At 44.0% G+C, this 18,498-nt stretch overlaps 1 protein-coding gene and 1 long non-coding RNA gene across 3 annotated transcripts; one reads left to right on the top strand and one right to left on the bottom strand.

Moving 5' to 3' along the window:
• Positions 1 to 423: 423 nt before the first annotated feature.
• Positions 424 to 2,675, bottom strand: LOC125272165. The gene is made up of 3 exons (XR_007185784.1): positions 1,951 to 2,675; positions 1,706 to 1,846; positions 424 to 1,599 (listed from the first exon to the last, which is right to left on the bottom strand). It is a non-coding gene; the product is annotated as an uncharacterized LOC125272165 (long non-coding RNA).
• A 9,313-nt stretch (positions 2,676 to 11,988) lies between these two features.
• Positions 11,989 to 14,132, top strand: LOC125272164 (zona pellucida sperm-binding protein 4-like). 2 transcript variants are annotated; one of them, XM_048196806.1, is made up of 9 exons: positions 11,989 to 12,233; positions 12,324 to 12,639; positions 12,716 to 12,903; positions 12,972 to 13,069; positions 13,138 to 13,295; positions 13,383 to 13,575; positions 13,642 to 13,789; positions 13,870 to 13,942; positions 14,023 to 14,132. In XM_048196806.1, the coding sequence occupies exons 1-9, from the start codon at positions 12,018 to 12,020 to the stop codon at positions 14,097 to 14,099; spliced, it is 1,467 nt and encodes a 488-aa protein (XP_048052763.1). In that variant the 5' UTR covers positions 11,989 to 12,017; the 3' UTR covers positions 14,100 to 14,132. The 2 variants fall into 2 exon arrangements, with proteins under 2 accessions (XP_048052763.1, XP_048052762.1); XM_048196805.1 differs by having other exon boundaries at positions 11,989 to 12,639.
• Positions 14,133 to 18,498: the final 4,366 nt, after the last annotated feature.

The following is an 18,498-nucleotide window of genomic DNA, read 5'->3' as shown; positions in this document are numbered from 1 at the left end:
ATGGTTATGGCTACTTGTTTGACTTTTTAGTTTTAAGTCTGGGTGCCAAAAAGTTCATAGATCAACAAGGAACCAAATTTCAACATCAAGCATTATTTTCATATATTCAAGGTAACATAGACTTTACATATAACAGGTTTTCTGTTATCTGTCACATTTCAGCATTTAGACATTCAGCAGCCCAAGTGTCCTACTCACAAGTTAACTTCCTGGACAAGGAATAGCACAAGGGCTAACATCTCTGTTAAAGGGTTAGTTCACCCAAAAATTAAATTTCTTTTTATTAATTACTCACCCTAATTTTGCTCCAAACCCCTAAGACCTTCATTAATCTTCAGAACACAAATTAAGATATTATGCGTGTACAACCTCAGCTGTGTAGGAGACTGACATAAAAGGGAAGAAAGTCGTTTTTTTTTTTTTTTTTTTTTGCGCTCAAATAGTATTCTTGTCACTTCATAACATTAAGGTTGAACCACTGCAGTCACATTGACTATTTTAACAATGTCTTTACTACCTTTCTGTGCCTTGAAAGTGGTAGTTGTGTTGCAGTCTATCTGAGGTCAGATAGCTCACGGATTTCATCAAAAATAACCTAATTTGTGTTCCAAAGATGAACAAAGGTCTTACGGGTGTGGAACGACATGAGGGTGAGTAATTAATGACAGAAATTTCATTTTTAGGTGAACTAACCCTTTAAAAATATCAGAGTTAGAGGAAGCCAGAAGGTGCATTAGATGTAGTCTCTTGATTTGAGTTAGTGTCATTGGTTCATAGTGTCATCGATCATAGTCTTCAATTCAATGTTACAGAAGTTTGAAAGTTTTCTAAGTCCTTCCAGTGGATCGAAACATCTATGTGATGTCCTAAAATCTAAATTCATCAGTACCTTCTGGAAGAATTCAAAAGTGAATTTGAGACTCGGAGCATAGCTTGATTGCGTAGATCAATCCAAACAGCAAACAGCATCCAAAGGAAAAACTCCTAAGTGTTGTAGCAGTTTTAAACCCTCTGTTGCTACGCCAATATCCACTGGCTCATCCTCAGCACTTTCTTTAAGGGTCACAAAAGGGCCCAGAGTGGTCTCAGAAATTCCTCCCTCAGTTCCTTCAGGATTGCAGTCCTAAGCAAGTAAATGAACAAATGAATAAATATATAACACCTTGTTTAGTTTCACTGAAATATTGGCAGCACACAGCAATATACTATACGTGTAGGTCATAACAAAAAAATATATACAGTACAAACCTGGAATTCTGGAAGAATTCTGGAGAACTGAAAGTGTTGTAATGTCCCCATTGAGATACACACACAGACTCTTTATGACACTGTCTCATTTGAAGTGTATATCTTCGCATTGAAAAATATGACACAATATTAAAAACAGTGATTGATTATAGTTCAGTCTTTGTAATTAGTTCCAAAGAACTGTAACGCAATTTACCACACCTTGTCTGCAACTGCAATGTGTGTGATATCTTTTGTCCAGAAGCTCCTTTGCTGCTGAAAACTTTAATTTGATCAACAGTGTATCTGTCCAGCTGCTATGAACGTTGACAGAAGTGGCACAGTCGTTATCCGCATTAATTCCGCTTTTATCTGAGAGGAAAAAAGGAAGAAAGAAGAGATGGAGGCCTACTGTAGAGAAAACTATAGTAATTTACAAAAAAAATCTAATGTAAATGTAAATAACAAAAACACTTACTTAATTTACTGTGAAGAGGTTGACTGAATCTCTCCTCAAAATGTCCAAGTTTAATCTTAGAATGTTTCAGTTACTTAAACATATTGGATACTTCTGTGATGCTTCTTCCACACACTTTACGTTTCCACAAAACTCACATATCTGAAAGTCAAAAAACAGAAAATCGACATCAACAATTTTACAAAGAAATGAAACGAGTAAATTTTAGTTTTAATACAAGAAATATGAAAAAATATTACACATACCATAATTGAGTTATTGTCCCACTGATGAGGTTTCTGAAATAGTAAAGATGACATGCACTTTATTATTATTATTTATATATTTTTAATAAAATTACGACTTGAAAAGAATTCATGTTCCCTTTCATGGACACAACTTTTAACAGGATTTTTATTTTTTTTAGTTTATATACAGATGAATGACAAACACACTATGTCAATGTTTTGGTATATTTCAAAACTATATTTCATGCAAAGTAAAATGCACATCGAGATGACAAAGCAGGTATTTATATATATATACTTGTAAAAGTACACAGTCATTTGAATACATATCTCGAAATTATCAAATTTACAAATACTTGTAAGACAATATAATATATAGATAACGTATAAGTTACAATAATGAAGTGTGTTTGAGCAACGTTTTGGCTTATTTGCAAAGCAAAACGTTAGCAAAGAACGCTGAAATGACGAATCTGTTATTAAAAAAAATAATTATAATAATAACTCATAATCTATCTAAATGCGAATATGATGCACGGTGCACCGTCAAGTCGACAGCATAACGTTATCTTAAAATGATCACAGTTAACGTTACATATATTACTCCTTTTACAGATGAGAATACCTAAAATAAAAGTTAATAACGGTCAATTCGCTTTAGCAAAAATGCGCCTTCACGCTAAAACTAAGAAAACAAGATAGAATAAACATAAAAATGGTTATTGTTTAAGTTTAAATCGTTAATAAACGTACTCGGTTACTAACGTAACCTCGGTTCCCTGAGATACGGAACGAGTACTGCGTATGGGGAAAGGTCTCCCTTTTTCCCCGCTGCTGAAGCCTTTTTCAATAACGCAGTGTAACTGCACCGTCATTGGTTCACTCATAGACAAGTTGTTGAACCAATGACGGCGCGGCATAGCTGCGCGGCCTATGGCGACAAAGCGCGCGAATATTCCCGCCGAAATGGGCGGGGTTAAGGGCTATATAAGCCGGCGTTTCGCCATAGGATTTCAGTGTCATTCGACTGAAGTGACGACCCTGAAGCCGCAGCCTCGTGGCACGGCAAGTATCGCAGTACTCGTTCCGTATCTCAGGGAACCGAGGTTACGTTAGTAACCGAGTACGTTCCCTTTCGATACTTCACTCGTACTGCGTATGGGGAACGAATTCAACCACGCCGTGCCACGGCTGGGAACGATATAGCTTGAAGTTTGGACACCTGAGAGGGGGCCAAAAAGACAAGCGAGAGGGCAAGCCCTTACCGAACCCTTGCGTTACACTTAGAGGAAATTTATTTCCATGATAGCGTGAAGCGGAGCTCATCTGAGGCCGCTAATCACACTGAAAGGACTCGAGCCTGTAAGGTCGGGACATCGAGATGATAAAACCTGACAAAGGTGGACGGCGAAGACCAGCCGGCCGCCTTACAGATGTCTTGGATGGAAACTCCGTTGGACCAAGCCCATGAGGAGGCCATCCCTCTAGTGGAGTGGGCTCTGACTCCTATGGGGCATTTGGCTCCCAGTGAGGAGTAGCACAGCGTAATAGCGTCCACTATCCAACGAGAAATGCGCTGTTTTGAGACCGGAGATCCCTTGGTGCGGCCTCCAAAACAGACAAAGAGCTGATCTGACTGTCTGAAAGACTGCGATCGCTCTATGTAGGTCCTCAATGCCCTGACAGGGCAGAGTAACTCCAGCCCTTGCTCTTCCGTCGAAGGGGGCAGAGCAGAGAGCGAGATGACCTGAGCTCTAAACGGAGTTGAGAGCACTTTAGGGACGTAGCCATGCCTGGGTTTCAGAACGACCTTAGAGTCTCCAGGCCCGAATTCGAGGCATGCAGGGCTCACAGAGAGGGCCTGCAAATCGCCAACACGCTTAACCGAGGCCAGTGCTAACAGCAAGGCAGTTTTTAGCGTCAATGGCCTGAGGTCGGCTGAGCCCATTGGTTCAAATGGGGCTCCTTTTAAGGCCCTGAGGACCAAAGACAGGTCCCAGGAGGGAACGGTGAGGGGGCGAGGAGGATTCAATCGCCTAGCGCCCCTCAGGAAACGGATGACAAGTCCGTTTCGTCCCACTGATTGGCCAGCAATAGGAGCATGGAACGCTGCAATGGCTGCTACGTAAACCTTGAGCGTGGAAGGGGTGCGCCCCATTTCCAAGCGTTCTTGGAGGAAAGACAGTATAGAAGATACGTCACTCTCCATTGGGTCTATGTTGCGTGACGAACACCAGTCAGCAAAGACCGACCATTTCTGGTCGTAGAGGCGTCTCGTGGACGGCGCTCTAGCCTGAGAAATGGTATTTAGGACGTCCCTGGGGAGGTTAGTAGGCTCCCATCGAGGGACCAGAGGTGCAGAGCCCAGAGCTCCGGCTGTGGGTGCCAGATTGTCCTGTTCGCCTGAGAGAGGAGGTCCCGTCTCAGGGGGATCGGCCACGGGGCTCTCAGAGAGAGCTTGAACAGCTCCGAGGACCAAATCTGGTTCCTCCAGAGCGGGGCCACTAGAAGGACTCTGTGCTGGTCTTCTCTGATGCGCCTGATGACCTGAGGGATCAGGGCGATCGGAGGAAAAGCGTAAAGGAGCGTGCTGGGCCATGAATGGGCCAGAGCGTCGACCTCCTTCGAGAAAAATGTTGGGCAATGAGAGTTGTCTTCTGAGGCGAAGAGGTCTATCTTTGCCTTCCCGAAGAGCTCCCAAATCCTGAGGACAACCTGGGGATGGAGCGTCCACTCGTCGGAGGGGACGTTGCTCCGTGACAGCATGTCTGCACCCAGATTGTTCCTGCCAGGGACATGAGTCGCTCTGAGCGACTGAAGCCTTGGAAGAGCCCATTCCAGTAGACGTTTCGCCAGAGCGCATAAGCGGCTGGACGAGAGACCGCCCTGGCGGTTTAAATATGACACCACTGTCATACTGTCCGATTGGACTAGAACGTGACGCCCTGTCAAATGAGCCTGAAAGAACTGAAGGGCCTTCATCACTGCTAGCATCTCTAGACAGTTGATGTGCAGATGGCTTTCCTCTTGGCTCCATGAGCCGAAGGCCGGTCTGCCGTCGCACACAGCGCCCCAACCCGAGTTGGAGGCGTCTGTTGCTAGCACCGTCCTTCGTGAGACCGCCTGTAAGGGCACTCCGCGCTTGAACCATACAGGGTTCGTCCAAGGTTTCAGGGCTAGAAGACAGGCCTGATTGACCTTGAGGCGAAGGCGGCCGTGCCGCCAAGCGCTGGGAGGAACCCGGAACTTCAACCAGTACTGAAGAGGCCGCATCCGAAGAAGGCCGAGCTGTAGTACCGGAGAGGCGGAAGCCATTAGCCCTAGCAGCCTCTGAAAAAACTTCAGAGGGAGGCAGGCTCTGTTCTTGACTGAGGCTGTGAGCTGCTGAATCGTCAGAGCGCGCTCTGGCGAGACTACTGCCGTCATATGGACTGAGTCGAAAACTGCTCCCAGAAACGAGATTCGTTGAGTGGGGCACAGCAAGCTCTTGGTTGCGTTGACCCTGAGACCCAGGCATTGTAAATGGCTGAGGAGCACGGATCTGTGGTGTTCCAACTCGACTCGCGAACGGGCTAGAATGAGCCAGTCGTCGAGATAATTCAGGACTCGGATTCCCGCCTGTCTGAGAGGGGAAAGTGCCGCGTCCATGCACTTGGTGAAAGTGCGAGGAGCCAGAGACAGCCCGAAGGGCAGGACCGTATATTGGTATGCCACTCCCTCGTATGCGAATCTCAAGAATCGTCTGTGACGAGGGGCTATCTGGATGTGAAAATACGCATCCTTCAGGTCCAGCGAGCAGAACCAGTCCTCGGGGCAGATGTGCGCGAGGATCTGTTTCAGCGTCAGCATTTTGAACTTCCGTCTCATGAGGGAATGATTCAAAAGTCTGAGGTCCAGGATGGGTCTGAGACCACCATCTTTCTTGGGGACCAGAAAATAGCGGCTGTAGAAGCCTGACTCGCTTTCCGCGGGGGGAACTATTTCCACAGCCCCTTTTCTTAGCAACGTCATGACTTCGGCTCGGAGGACATGGGCGTCGTCCGGATTGACCAAAGTTTGAAGCACCCCGCCGAAGCGAGGGGGCCGGCGTGCAAACTGGAGCGAGTAACCCTGAGTTACGATCCCCATGACCCAATTTGACACATCGGGGATGGCCTGCCAAGCCTCGGCCCGAGTGGCAAGGGGTTGAATGATATCGTGTGACAGACCGCCGCTGAGGGGGTTGTACACCGAGAGTAGCGGAAGAGGAAATTTGCTCTCTTTTTGATGATATAAAAATTTGTTCGCCGTGAAAACGGCGTTTGGAGTGGGCGCAACAGTTGTGGGCCCAGCTGTCACTTGAAACATGTTTCCCACGCCCGGATTTAAACGAGGCGGAGGGGAAAATGTTCGTGGGAGCTTTTGGGGTGGTCCGGTCGCGACGGGACGATTCCCCATCCTCTTCCTTCCTGGCAGATCAGGATGACTTCGGAGGCACCGGGTCCAGCACAATCCTGGGCCGGGGTCCCTGGCGTCTCGGGAAGGGATAGCGCTTGGCAGAGCGCGAGCGCTGGCGTTGCTCCTTGGGTGGCGCTGACTGTTTCGGTGCTGCGGGTGGATCGGGCTTGTGCTGCTGAGCCGGCGCAGTCCTGGGGCGGCTGGAAGCAGAGCTGGAGCGCTTTGGCAGGAAATGTCTCATGGCCTGAGACGATTTCTGTGCCGCTGTGAAGCGCTCAGTGAAGCCATCCACTGCAGGGCCGAAGAGACCAGAGGGAGAGACCGGGGCGTCTAAGAAGGCCGTCTTGTCATTGTCCTTGATCTCCGTCAAGTTAAGCCACAGGTGGCGCTCCAACACTACCAGGCTGGCCATGGAACGGCCGATGGCCTGAGCCGTAGCCTTCGTGGCTCGCAGGGCAAGGTCAGTGGCGCTGCGAAGGTCCTTGAAAGCCGGCGCGTCAATCCCAGACTCGTCCAGAGAGCGGAGGAGTTTGGCCTGGAAGACTTGGAATATGGCCATGGAGTGTAGCGCAGAGGCGGCCTGTCCTGCCGAAGTGTAAGCTCGACCAGCTAAGGTGGAAGTAGTCCGGCAGGGCTTGGAGGGGAGTGACCTCTTAGTTTTCCATCCCACAGCCGCGGGAGGGCAGAGGTGAGCGGCCACTGCTTCATCAAGGGGTGGCAGGTGCTCATATCCCTTTTCCTCGGCGCCGTCGACGGCAGTGAGGGCGGAGCGGTGCGTGGTATGAAGGCGGGCGGAGTACGGGGCGCGCCACGACTTCGTCAGCTCCTCGTGGACCTCGGGAAAAAAGGGCGCTGCTCGCTGGCGAGGGGCTTGGCGGCGGCCAGGCAGGAACCACTCGTCGAGGCGACTGCGCGACGGCTCCTCTGGTGGGGCCCAGTCGAGGTCCAGCTCTTCTACGGCTCTGGATAGGATGCGGAAGAGCTCGGCATCCATGCCCTGGCCATGTTCAATGGGCTCCAAGGGAGGCGGGGGGGCGGGATCGTCCGATTCGCCAGCCCACACTTCTGCTTCGGAAGCCGCAAGAGACATGGAGTCGTCCTGCTCGTCGTCTGTTCCACCGAATGAGACGAGGTCACTCGCTTCCGCAGAGGGACGCTGCTCAGGCCGAGAGAACAGGACAGGAGAGGGTTCCCTCGGAGGAGAGGGCGAGGCACGCGGGAGCTGGGCCGGCGTGAGCTCGCCTATCTCCTGGCGCTGAGTCGCTCTGCCCCGCTGTCTCTTCCTAGCCGGCTCGCGGGAGGAAGTAGACGGGAGGGCGCGAGCGGCGAGATCACCCTCCGTGAAGAAGGCGACCCGCGAGCGCAGGGAACTGAGACTCATGCACTCGCAGTGCGGGCATGAGTCCCCAGCGAGCGCGCCGTCTGCATGGGGCTTGCCCAGGCAAGCGACGCACTCGCTGTGACCATCACCGTCGTGCAGGGGGGCCCTGCACGTGCCACACGAGTGGCGGGGCATCTGAGAAGACGCCGTTGCCGTGAAAACGGCACTTGGGTGGCTCTTTTAGAGCGGCGAGGGCCGCGGAAGCTCTAGAAGCGGTGAAAACCGCTGAAATACGCTCTTTTAGAGCGGCGTTAAGCCGCGGTGAAGCTCTCAAGACGGCGCGCCGGATGGCGGCAGGGGACACACAGGAAGCGGCCGGGAGCGGGAAGCGGGAGGCGGCGACTCGGCGACGGCGCTGACGCTGCAGTCGGAGAGGGCGCCGGCGCTGTCCTCAGTCCGGCGAGTCCAGGCGAGTCCGCTGCGGGAGCCTCTTCAGACGGCGGCGAGAGCAGTCAGGAAGGCGGCGAGCTTCTCGGCTTCAGGCGGAGATCAGCGAGGAGATGATGAGGTCGTCGCTGAAGGAGAAAAACACTGAAATCCTATGGCGAAACGCCGGCTTATATAGCCCTTAACCCCGCCCATTTCGGCGGGAATATTCGCGCGCTTTGTCGCCATAGGCCGCGCAGCTATGCCGCGCCGTCATTGGTTCAACAACTTGTCTATGAGTGAACCAATGACGGTGCAGTTACACTGCGTTATTGAAAAAGGCTTCAGCAGCGGGGAAAAAGGGAGACCTTTCCCCATACGCAGTACGAGTGAAGTATCGAAAGGGAACATATCTTACCTTGTAAAACATCCACATCTATTCATCCAAATCCTCCTTTTCGCTGAGTCAGACAGTAGATCGCCATTGCGCCTTCAGTTGTTGTTTTTTGAACTCCGGCTTCAAGGCAAGGCAAGGCAAGGCAATTTTATTTGTATAGCACATTTCATACACAACGGTAATTCAAAGTGCTTTACATAAAGAATAATAATAAAAATAGAACATAAGGAATAGAAATAACAGTAAAAACAGAGAATTTTACCGCAATATTTAAAATGCTTTAAAAGTCAGAATCAAGATGATACATAAAAGATATAAAATACATTAAAAATGAAATAAAAACAGGAAAAGGAATTTAAAGAATAAAAAGATAATACGTATAAAATAAAGTGCAAACAGTTCGGACATAGCACAGTGCTCAATCAGCAAATGCAGAGATAAAAAGATGTGTTTTGAGTCTGGATTTGAATGTGGCTACTGTAGGAGCACACCTGATCTCTTCTGGAAGCTGGTTCCAGCTGCGGCTGGCGTAACAGCTAAAAGCAGACTCTCCCTGCTTTGAGTGAACCCTTGGTATTTTTAAGTGTGTTGATCCTGATGATCTGAGTGATCTGTTAGGTTTATATTCTGTGAGCATATCTGCAATGTATTGGGGTCCTAGGCCATTGAGTGATTTATAAACGAGTAACAGTACTATAAAATCAATTCTAAATGCAACTGGAAGCCAGTGCAAGGACTTGAGGACTGGTGTGATGTGTTCATGTTTTCGGGTTCTGCTCAGTATCCTGGCAGCAGCGTTCTGTACGAACTGCAGTTGTCTTATGGTCTTTTTGGGAAGGCCAGTGAGGAGCCCATTACAATAATCCACCCTGCTGGTGATGAAAGCATTAACAAGTTTCTCTAAGTCTTGACTGGAGACAAAGCATCTAATTCTTGCAATATTTTTAAGATGATAATATGCTGATTTAGTTATTGTCTTTACATGGCTACTGAAACTCAGGTCTGACTCCAGAATCACACCAAGATTCCTGACTTGATTTTTAGTTGTTTGACCCCTAGAGTGAAGGTACGTGTTCACTTTGAGAACTTCGTCTTTGTTTCCAAAAGCAATGACTTCAGTTTTGTCTTTGTTTAACTGAAGGAAGTTTAGGCACATCCAATTTTTAATTTCATCAATGCATTGGCACAGGGAGTCAATGGGGCTGTAGTCGTTAGGTGAGAGGGCTAGGTAAATCTGGGTGTCATCTGCATAGCTGTGATATGCAATTTGGTTCTTTCTCATTATTTGGCTCAGTGGCAGCATATATAGATTGAACAGGAGGGGTGCAAGTATTGAACCTTGAGGGACTCCGCATGGATGTCCACTCAGACCTATAGTCACCGATACTCACATAATAACCTCTCCCTTCTAAGTATGACCTGAACCATTTAAGGACCATCCCAGAAAGCCCAACCCAGTTTTCGAGCCTGTCAAGAAGAATGTTGTGATCAACAGTGTCAAACGCAGCACTGAGGTCGAGTAGAACCAGCACTGATAATTTACCTGAATCTGTGTTTAGGCGAATATCATTTATTATCTTTATGAGTGCTGTCTCTGTGCTGTGATGCGGTCGGAAACCAGATTGAAAGTTGTCAAAGTATCCATTCAAGCTTAAGAACTTGTTCAGCTGATTGAAAACAACTTTTTCAATGATCTTGCCTATGAAAGGAAGATTTGAGATTGGCCTGTAGTTGCTCAATATGGTGTTATCCAGATTGCTCTTTTTCAGGAGGGGCTTAACAACTGCAGTTTTCAGGGATTTTGGAAAAGTCCCAGAGAGAAGTGAGGCATTTACCACTTCTAGGAGATCTGCTTCTAAACAGTTAAACACTCTTTTGAAAAAAGATGTGGGAAGTGTGTCAAGGGCGCAGGTTGATGTTTTAAGGTGCTGTACTGTTTCTTCCAATTTTACCATCAATTGCTTCGAAATCAGACATAATAGCTACTTTCTGAGGTTGTGATCTGATCTGTTTTACCCCAGTGCAGTTCAAGGATGTGCTGATCGCCTTTCTGATATTATACATTTTCTCAGAGAAGAAGGAAGCAAACTCACAACATTTGCTGTCTGAGAGCATTTCACTAGGAATCTGACTTGGGGGGTTTGTTAGTCTCTCTACAGTAGCAAAAAGAGTGCGGGTGTTGTTTAAGTTTCTGTTTATTATATTTGAGAAGAAGGTCTGTCTAGCTTTGTCTAATTCCACATTGAAAGCATGTAACATAAATTTCCAAATAGGAAACGAAAGTTGGAGTCCGTAGATACCAAACATGCTACCAGTGTGATTTCAGTTATCTATACATTTGCAATTAACATGGAACATTAATACCAAAATAGTTCAAAAGAGAGAATTAATACATAGAATAAAGCCTATAAAAGGAAAGTCATGAGATGGGAAAATTGGATACATGTTTATACATTTCCCAAGTGGTTATATAGAGAATACATAGGATTAAGAGAGTTTATTTGTCCCTCTCAAAAAAGAATGAGTCACTAGCCTCCACAGCATTCTTTCTGATCATAAAAGTACCATATATCTGTAACAGGACACCTAGTTCTGCCTGTGTGCTAGCTACATTTGGGATGCTGGTTGCAGTTTTAGGGGGATGGGTTCACAGAACTTTGATAAAGTGAGTTCATAGGTAATTCATTAAATATATTGAATAATTTTGTGTGCCTGGTTGGTTCAGATGCTACAGTACCATTATAAAGCTTGGAAGAGCCAGGATATTTAATATAACTGATTGTGTGGTCTAAAAGATGGTCATATACACCTATGGCTTGAGGGTGAGTAAATCATGGGATAATTTTCATTTTTGGGTCAACTATCCCTTTAGTACCAGGTGTAAACAGGGCTTGAGCATATGTGGCCATGCAAGAACAGCCTTTATGAGTTCTTCTGCTACATAAAATATTGGGATATACTGAAGAATCTTGATCTTGCCGTGTGTGCAGGATATTAAAAGACTTTATTGTATGAATTACTGTATTTCATAATGAAAATTTTAAGAATAGAGCAGCTATGGTTGAGTCAGGCTTACAATATCATTGTAACATTATCCTGCATGTTAAACTCTTGAGTCAGTCTGTATTTACAGTCCTGTTGCCATGAGAACTTCATTATGTTTCAAAGAAAAAACAATCCAGAACTGCCAAAATATCAACTACTGTATTCAGCTAATGAAGGATAAAATAAAGGCTGAATTTGCTATAGCAGAAATAGTACTAGTATACTATTCTGAATTCAGCGCAATATGTGATTTTATGTTTGTTCAATAAGGGTTGAAAAAAGGACAATTGAATCTTAAGAACCAATAGAATCATTCAGTTTCATAAACTCCCACTCATGCAAGTCTGGAGAATCATGACAGTTAATGAAGTGGGAGGGATTATCATTAATGAGCCAAAATCTGTAGAGTAGAAAAAGACCAAAGGGCAGCATCTCAACAGTGTGACTAGCTGTTGAACAATGGCTGGAAGTTGGTGTGTTGTTCAGTCTTTTGCACTTTGTGTGTGGTTTTGTGCTTTCTGTCATGCTGTTCCACAGTTGAGTAATCTGCCCCAGAATCCTCAAGCTCTGATGTTCCAGCTAACTGACCAGCGGTTTCAACAGCCAGCTCAACAAGCTAGTCAACAGCAAGCTAGCCAACAGTTTCAACAACCAGCTCAACAAGCTAGTCAACAGTTTCCTCAGCGGTTTCAACAACCAGCTCAACAAGCTAGTCAACAGTTTCCTCAGCGGTTTCAACAACCAGCTCAACAAGCTAGTCAACAGCAAGCTAGCCAATGGTTTCAACAACCAGCTCAAGCTAGTCAGCAGTTTCAACAGGCAGTTCAACAACTAGCTAGTCAACAGCAAGCTAGCCAACGGTTTCAACAACCAGCTCAACAAGCTAGTCAACAGCAAGCTAGTCAACAGTTTTCTCAGCAGTTTCAGCCAAAGCAGCCAGTGGTGCAGGCAGAGCCCCTTGACAAATGTGCTGTAGCTGATTATGAGCAGATCCAATGTGGACCACCTGGTATCAGTGGTGCTGAGTGTGAAGCTATCAACTGCTGCTTTAACGGACAGCAGTGTTACTATGGGAAGGCAGGTAAGAGTGAGTCAATGTAAAGGTGTTCATGTTAAACTGATCCTCAGAATTAATCTGCTCTTGTTCCTTGTTCCAGTGACTGTCCAGTGTATAAGAGATGGTCAGTTTGTGGTAGTGGTGGCTAGAGATGTTACTCTGCCTCGATTGAGCCTGGATTCAGTCCGTCTCCTTGGTGGAAACGATCCACCTTGCAGTCCTGTGGGATCCACACCTTCCTTTGCTATATACCAGTTCCCTGTCACTGCTTGTGGCACGAGCATGATGGTGAGTAGCTGCTTCTGGTTTTGTGTGGCTTAAAATGGACTGGATGCCAATAGTGTTACTGTTTGCAGGAGGACAGTGGATACGTGGTGTATGAAAACAGGATGACCTCCTCGTATGAAGTGGGGATCGGACCACTTGGTTCCATCACAAGGGACAGTCATTTTGAGTAAGTGATTTGTGCTTCAGCATATTTCTTAATCCATGACAAATGCTACACGCTCACAGTTTGTCCAGGCTTCTCTTCCAGTGTAGGTACTCTGGTACTTCTGTGGAAGCTCTGGTTGTGGAGGTCAACACTGTTCCTCCACCTCCACCAGTAGCTGCTCCTGGACCCCTCAGGGTGGAGCTTAGACTGGCAAATGGTCAATGTGTCACCAAAGGCTGTGCAGAAGGTGAGTGTCTGTCCCAAGTATGCCTAAAGCCTTTCTGAAACTCCAGGTTGCAGCAGTTTCTGGTTTAACGCCAGTGTTCTTCCTCAGGGGATGAGGCGTACACATCCTACTACAGTGATGCTGATTATCCAGTCACAAAAGTCCTGCGGGAGCCTGTGTATGTTGAGGTGCGCATTTTGGAGAGGACCGACCCCAACATTGTCCTGATGCTGGGACACTGCTGGGCGACATCAACCCCCAGTCCACTTAGTCTACCCCAGTGGGACCTTCTGGTTGATGGGTGAGTAATGCCAGTCTTTATCCTTCTAGTGTGCTGGAAGGCATTTCTGACTGCTTTGCCTTTCAGATGCCCTTACCAGGATGACCGTTACCTGACCACATTGGTTCCCGTGGCTGGATCATCTGGTCTTCAGTTCCCAACCCACTACAAGCGCTTTGTTGTCAAGATGTTCACATTTGTGGATCCATCATCACTGGCTCCTCTGCAGGAAACCGTATGCTCTGCAGTCTCTTCAACCCTTAATCATCCCCTTTATAGTGAATTCTATGTCTTAACCCTTTCCCCCTCTGTTAGATCTTCATCCACTGCAGTACAGCGGTGTGCCATCCCTCTTCTGGCTCTTGTGAGCAAAGCTGCACTAGGAAAAGTGAGTGACTGCTGTAGATTGACTTCAGGAACTGAGAAGTTGTTCTCAAATGTGTCATGCTTTTACCATATCTCTTATAGGAAGAGACACGCACGTCAAGACCATCTCTAGTGGGCAAACTGTGGTTTCTAGTGGACAAGTTAACCTGGTCATATAAATTTTGTGGTTTTAATAAAGTTTGTGAAACGCATGATTGTGTCTTTTTGGGTTTTTGACTGGAGTTTGGTCTTTCATGACTTGTATATTGGTCCAACGATGATGTTACATGGAAATAGAAACTGCATATTGATACTCCCCTCTAAAGTCAATGTTCACTTGTTGGGCCCCCCAATAACGCAAGTACAACGCTAATTGTCCTTTTATCTCATCTTCTGACAATTTCTCTTTGAGGTAGACTTGCAGTTTCCCTCCTAGGATGCTACCTGAGGCTCTGTTTACAGCTGGTACTAAAGTTGATTCAGTCATGAATGGACTATATAAACAGGCTGTTTACACAACACCATTTCCAATTAAACTGAATTTAAGCATTTTGGTCATTTACACTTTGGGGCCTAAAAATGAATGTTGGAAAACTGGTTTCAAACTGCAACTTTCTGAAAATTTGTGTAAACTACAAACACATCTGTGAAAATGGTGACGGCATACATCAGCTTACATGTTTAGTCTACAGGAATGCATGTTTGGTGGGAGTGCTCTATAAAATGTTTTGTTTTGCTCTATCCTCTGTACTTCTGTATTTGTCATTGCATTTTGCGTCAGGTCAGAGATTACTCTTTTGGTGTAGGCCTTCGGCCAGAAGCCAGTTATTTTAGATTTAAATATGGATATGTTTCTTACAAAAACACATAGATTTACTTCAGAAGGCCTTTATTAACCCCCTGGAGTTGTGTGGATCTCTCTTATGATGGATGGATGTGCTTTTTTAGACTTCAAAATCAGGAGCACGGTTCAGTACTGTAGCAAATTAGCTCAAAATAAATATGAATAATTATAACTAGTTATAATTAATATTTGGATCAGTTAATAAAATTAACTTAATGTAATAAAATTAATATTACAATCAATTAATCTGTTGTCCAATGAACACGCCATGTTAATTGTTTATTAATTCTATGAAATATTCATTTCCAGGTTATGGGAAATAACAATCTTATTATACAGTACTACTAAAAGCCTGTAGTCGGGATCGACATGAATAGGGACTCCAGCATATGAGCGCAAAACACAGAAAACTTTACATGTGACATGAACAAGACTTTATTACTAGACTAAACACTTAAACTACTCTAACATTCACAAACATACATGCATACAGTTTACCGAGAGAGAGAGAAAGCTAAAGCAGAGTACAGGAAAGCAAGAAGTTACAGCATTGTTTGACATTCAGCAGATCAACAGCCTTGAGCAAACCATAAGTTTAGTTTTAACAGGCCCTTCTTTAAAAGGGGTAAGGATACTCAATGCATCCGATAATGAGACCGCTGGGTTAAAACAACCCAATTGCTGGGTTTGTCCATTTTCAGCCCAACTTGGGTTGTTTTTAACCCAGCATTTTTTAGAGTGTAGTTCTGAACTGAATCCTCAACCAAAGCGCAATGGGTTGTGGGCAATATTAGCCTTTATAGTGTGCACGGATCCACACTTCAAAAATCTACTTGAAATAGTAGATCATCCGGGGACTTTTGGCATACTCTCTTCAACATGCTTTGGGACACACTTATTTTAATCTCACATACTATTTAGGATGGATAGTATGGACATTGGGACGCAGGGCCAGTGTTTCCCTTGTTCAGTGTCTGGTATTGTTCTAGATGGATGTATCACGTTTGCTGCTTTTAGTTCTGTTTTCACCCCATGTTTGGATTTACTTTTTTGCCTGTGTTTCCTTGTGCTTGGATTTACTTTTGTTATTTTTGTTAAAATACTCAGTGTGCTTTACCTGGATCCTATTTTCCATTATGTATAAATCAACCAGCGTTAATATGCACTGCTGTCTGTGCTTGCACTGTTTGAAGACAAACGCATAATCAACAAAGCAAAAGGTATTTTCACATAGGCTAACATTTAAAGTTCCCCTATTAAGCTTTTTTGGATATTAACTTTCATGTTGTGTTATATAGCTGTTTGTGAATGTAAAAGTTCTGCAAAGTTTCAAAGATCAATGTGCATGATAAATGGAGTGATTGTCTCCCAAAAGAAAGAACCGATTCTGAACCGCCTGAAACGAGTCATCAGTAATTCCATTCTTATTTCCTGCTCAAATGTAGGTTTGAAACAAATTTGCATAATGTCAGCCTATGGTCTTCCTTAGCTGTCTGAGAACAATTTCTGCTTTGACTTGCCCAAAAACACTGAAGATGTAGCTGAGGCCTGGAAGAGTTTGGTTTGTGTTGACATATTCTTCAGAAGCTGTTTTTTTGCACTGTGAAAGCAAATCTTCTTTGCATGCATTTTCAACGGATGAGGATTGAAACGATAAAACTGACGCCATTGTTACTGTTCGTATCACTGTGTATACAAGGTTGGGGAGTAACGAAATAGTACATGTAACTTAGTTACGTATTTAAAATACAAAATTTAAGTAACTGTATTTCATTACAGTTACATTTAAATGGGTGGTAATCAAATTACAGTTACATCCGAAAAGTATTTTAGATTACCACAGTGATTACTTTGAATTTTAATGTCATTTATTTCATTTAAACATTAATGTAAACTGTGATCTAAACCTAAGCCTCAGTTCTGCTCATAAGTTTCATACCCCTTGCAGAATTTGCAACATTTGTATGATTTTAACAAAATAAGGATCATAAAAATTGCATGTTACTTTTATTTAGTTCTGTCCTGAATAAGCTATTTCGCACAACAGATGTTTACATATACTCCACAAGACAAAATGACTCAATTTATAAAAATTGCCCCATGCAAACATTTACATACCCATGAATCTTAACTGTCCTTCATTAATTTACGGAGCCCCGGCCCAGACATGACATGCAGGAAAAAAAATAATAGGCTAAATCGTGAGCATGATTTACTATTTCGTTCCCTTGATTTACTAATTTGTGCGCGTGATTTACTATTTCGCACAGTTTAGTAAATCAAGGGAATTAGTAAATCGTGCGCAATATATATTTACTTCAAAATTTACTTATAAATGATAGGACTTCCTGAATATTGGTTACATAACAAAAAAAAGTTATACCTACTCTCCCTTACTATATAAATACACAAATCATAAGCTGACTCTACAAACCAGAAAGAATAATGATGATTATCAGGAATAATAATTGCCCTTTTGCAAAACCCTAAAGCTAATGAAGGTTAATCTGTAAAAATGTCTGTTTATGATAGTGTATGATTGTCTATCCAAATATTGCAAATAAGATGTATTTGCAACATTTCATAGTGTGCTGTTGTACATATCAACATTCATAAGCAAACTGACATGAGCTAAAGACCAGTGACAATTCTGTGCAAACACAATTTGTATGAGCACAGGCACATTTAAAGGAACAGATGGAAGGCATTCTTTACCCTATTTTGCATGTTGTTTCATCAGTCCAGATATGAAAATCCTTTCAATCATTTTAATTCATATATGTCAGGGTTAAATCACACACAAACTAACAGAGGCAAACTAATAATGGTCACCGCCAGATGGTAGAGGAAGATGTTAAATTTTGTGGTGGAGAGTCCATCATAAAGTCCTAAAGTAATAAACAGGAATCAGAACAGGTTTTAATTTTTCATTTCATTTTCAGTATCAGGAATAATAATTGGCCTTTTGCAAATCCCTAAAGCTAATGAAAGGCAATCTGTAAAAAATGTCTGTGCACAATAACCATGTTTACAATATGGGCACCATGATTTTCTTTTCAAAAAGGGCATCAAGATTTGTTTACATACGTTGTTTTAAATATGCTTTTTTTGCTCATGTCAAGTCAATGATATGAACTCTTTTCTTTTGCTGATGTCATCAATAAGGATGTCGTCAATAAGGATCGATATGGTTGACATGACGAGCAAAAAAACAAAACAAAAACAAAAATGAGCAAAAAAAAAAAGCAGGTATGTAAACAGTATGTATGGGCAGAAGGACATTTGCTTATGAACAGGTGAAAGGCACTTTTGTGGCTCATTGCTGTTGGGATTAAATTAAGCAGTTTATTAGCACATTTTGCATATTGTTTCATCAACACAGGTATGACATTTCTTTTGATTCTTTTGATTCATATACTGCAGACTTAAGGGTTAATTTACACAATCTAGAAATCAGTCTTTCTGTTCAGTCTTACTATTAAACAGAATTGCTTTGTGTTCATTTGAATTTACTTTGCTTATACCTACTCTTACAAATCATTAAATTAATTAAATTGACTCGTAAATCTCTTTTTCCCCAGCTCTGTACAACCATGTGTAATTCATCCTTGCAAATTGACAATTCAACCTCCATGTACGATGAGACTTTAATTTGAAAATGCATTTTTCAGGGATATTTTGGCACTGTCTTAATTATTATCATTACAGCATTATTTTTCATTGTAAGAACGCCG

The sequence above is a fragment of the Megalobrama amblycephala genome, linkage group LG7 (assembly GCF_018812025.1).
Source record: "Megalobrama amblycephala isolate DHTTF-2021 linkage group LG7, ASM1881202v1, whole genome shotgun sequence".
In the NCBI taxonomy this organism is placed as follows: Eukaryota; Metazoa; Chordata; class Actinopteri; order Cypriniformes; family Xenocyprididae; genus Megalobrama; species Megalobrama amblycephala.
Note: the sequence above shows the minus strand (reverse complement) of the source record. Positions and strands in the feature narration are given on the sequence as shown.

What these genes read in the sequence shown, in the direction of transcription:
- LOC125272164 (XM_048196805.1), top strand. Translation starts at nt 12,018, where the DNA reads ATGGCTGGAAGTTGGTGTGTTGTTCAGTCTTTTGCACTTTGTGTGTGG. An exon ending in CACCAAAGGCTGTGCAGAAG is followed by an intron (nt 13,296 to 13,382) that starts GTGAGTGTCTGT and finishes GTTCTTCCTCAG; the next exon opens with GGGATGAGGCGTACACATCC. An exon ending in GCAAAGCTGCACTAGGAAAA is followed by an intron (nt 13,943 to 14,022) that starts GTGAGTGACTGC and finishes TATCTCTTATAG; the next exon opens with GAAGAGACACGCACGTCAAG.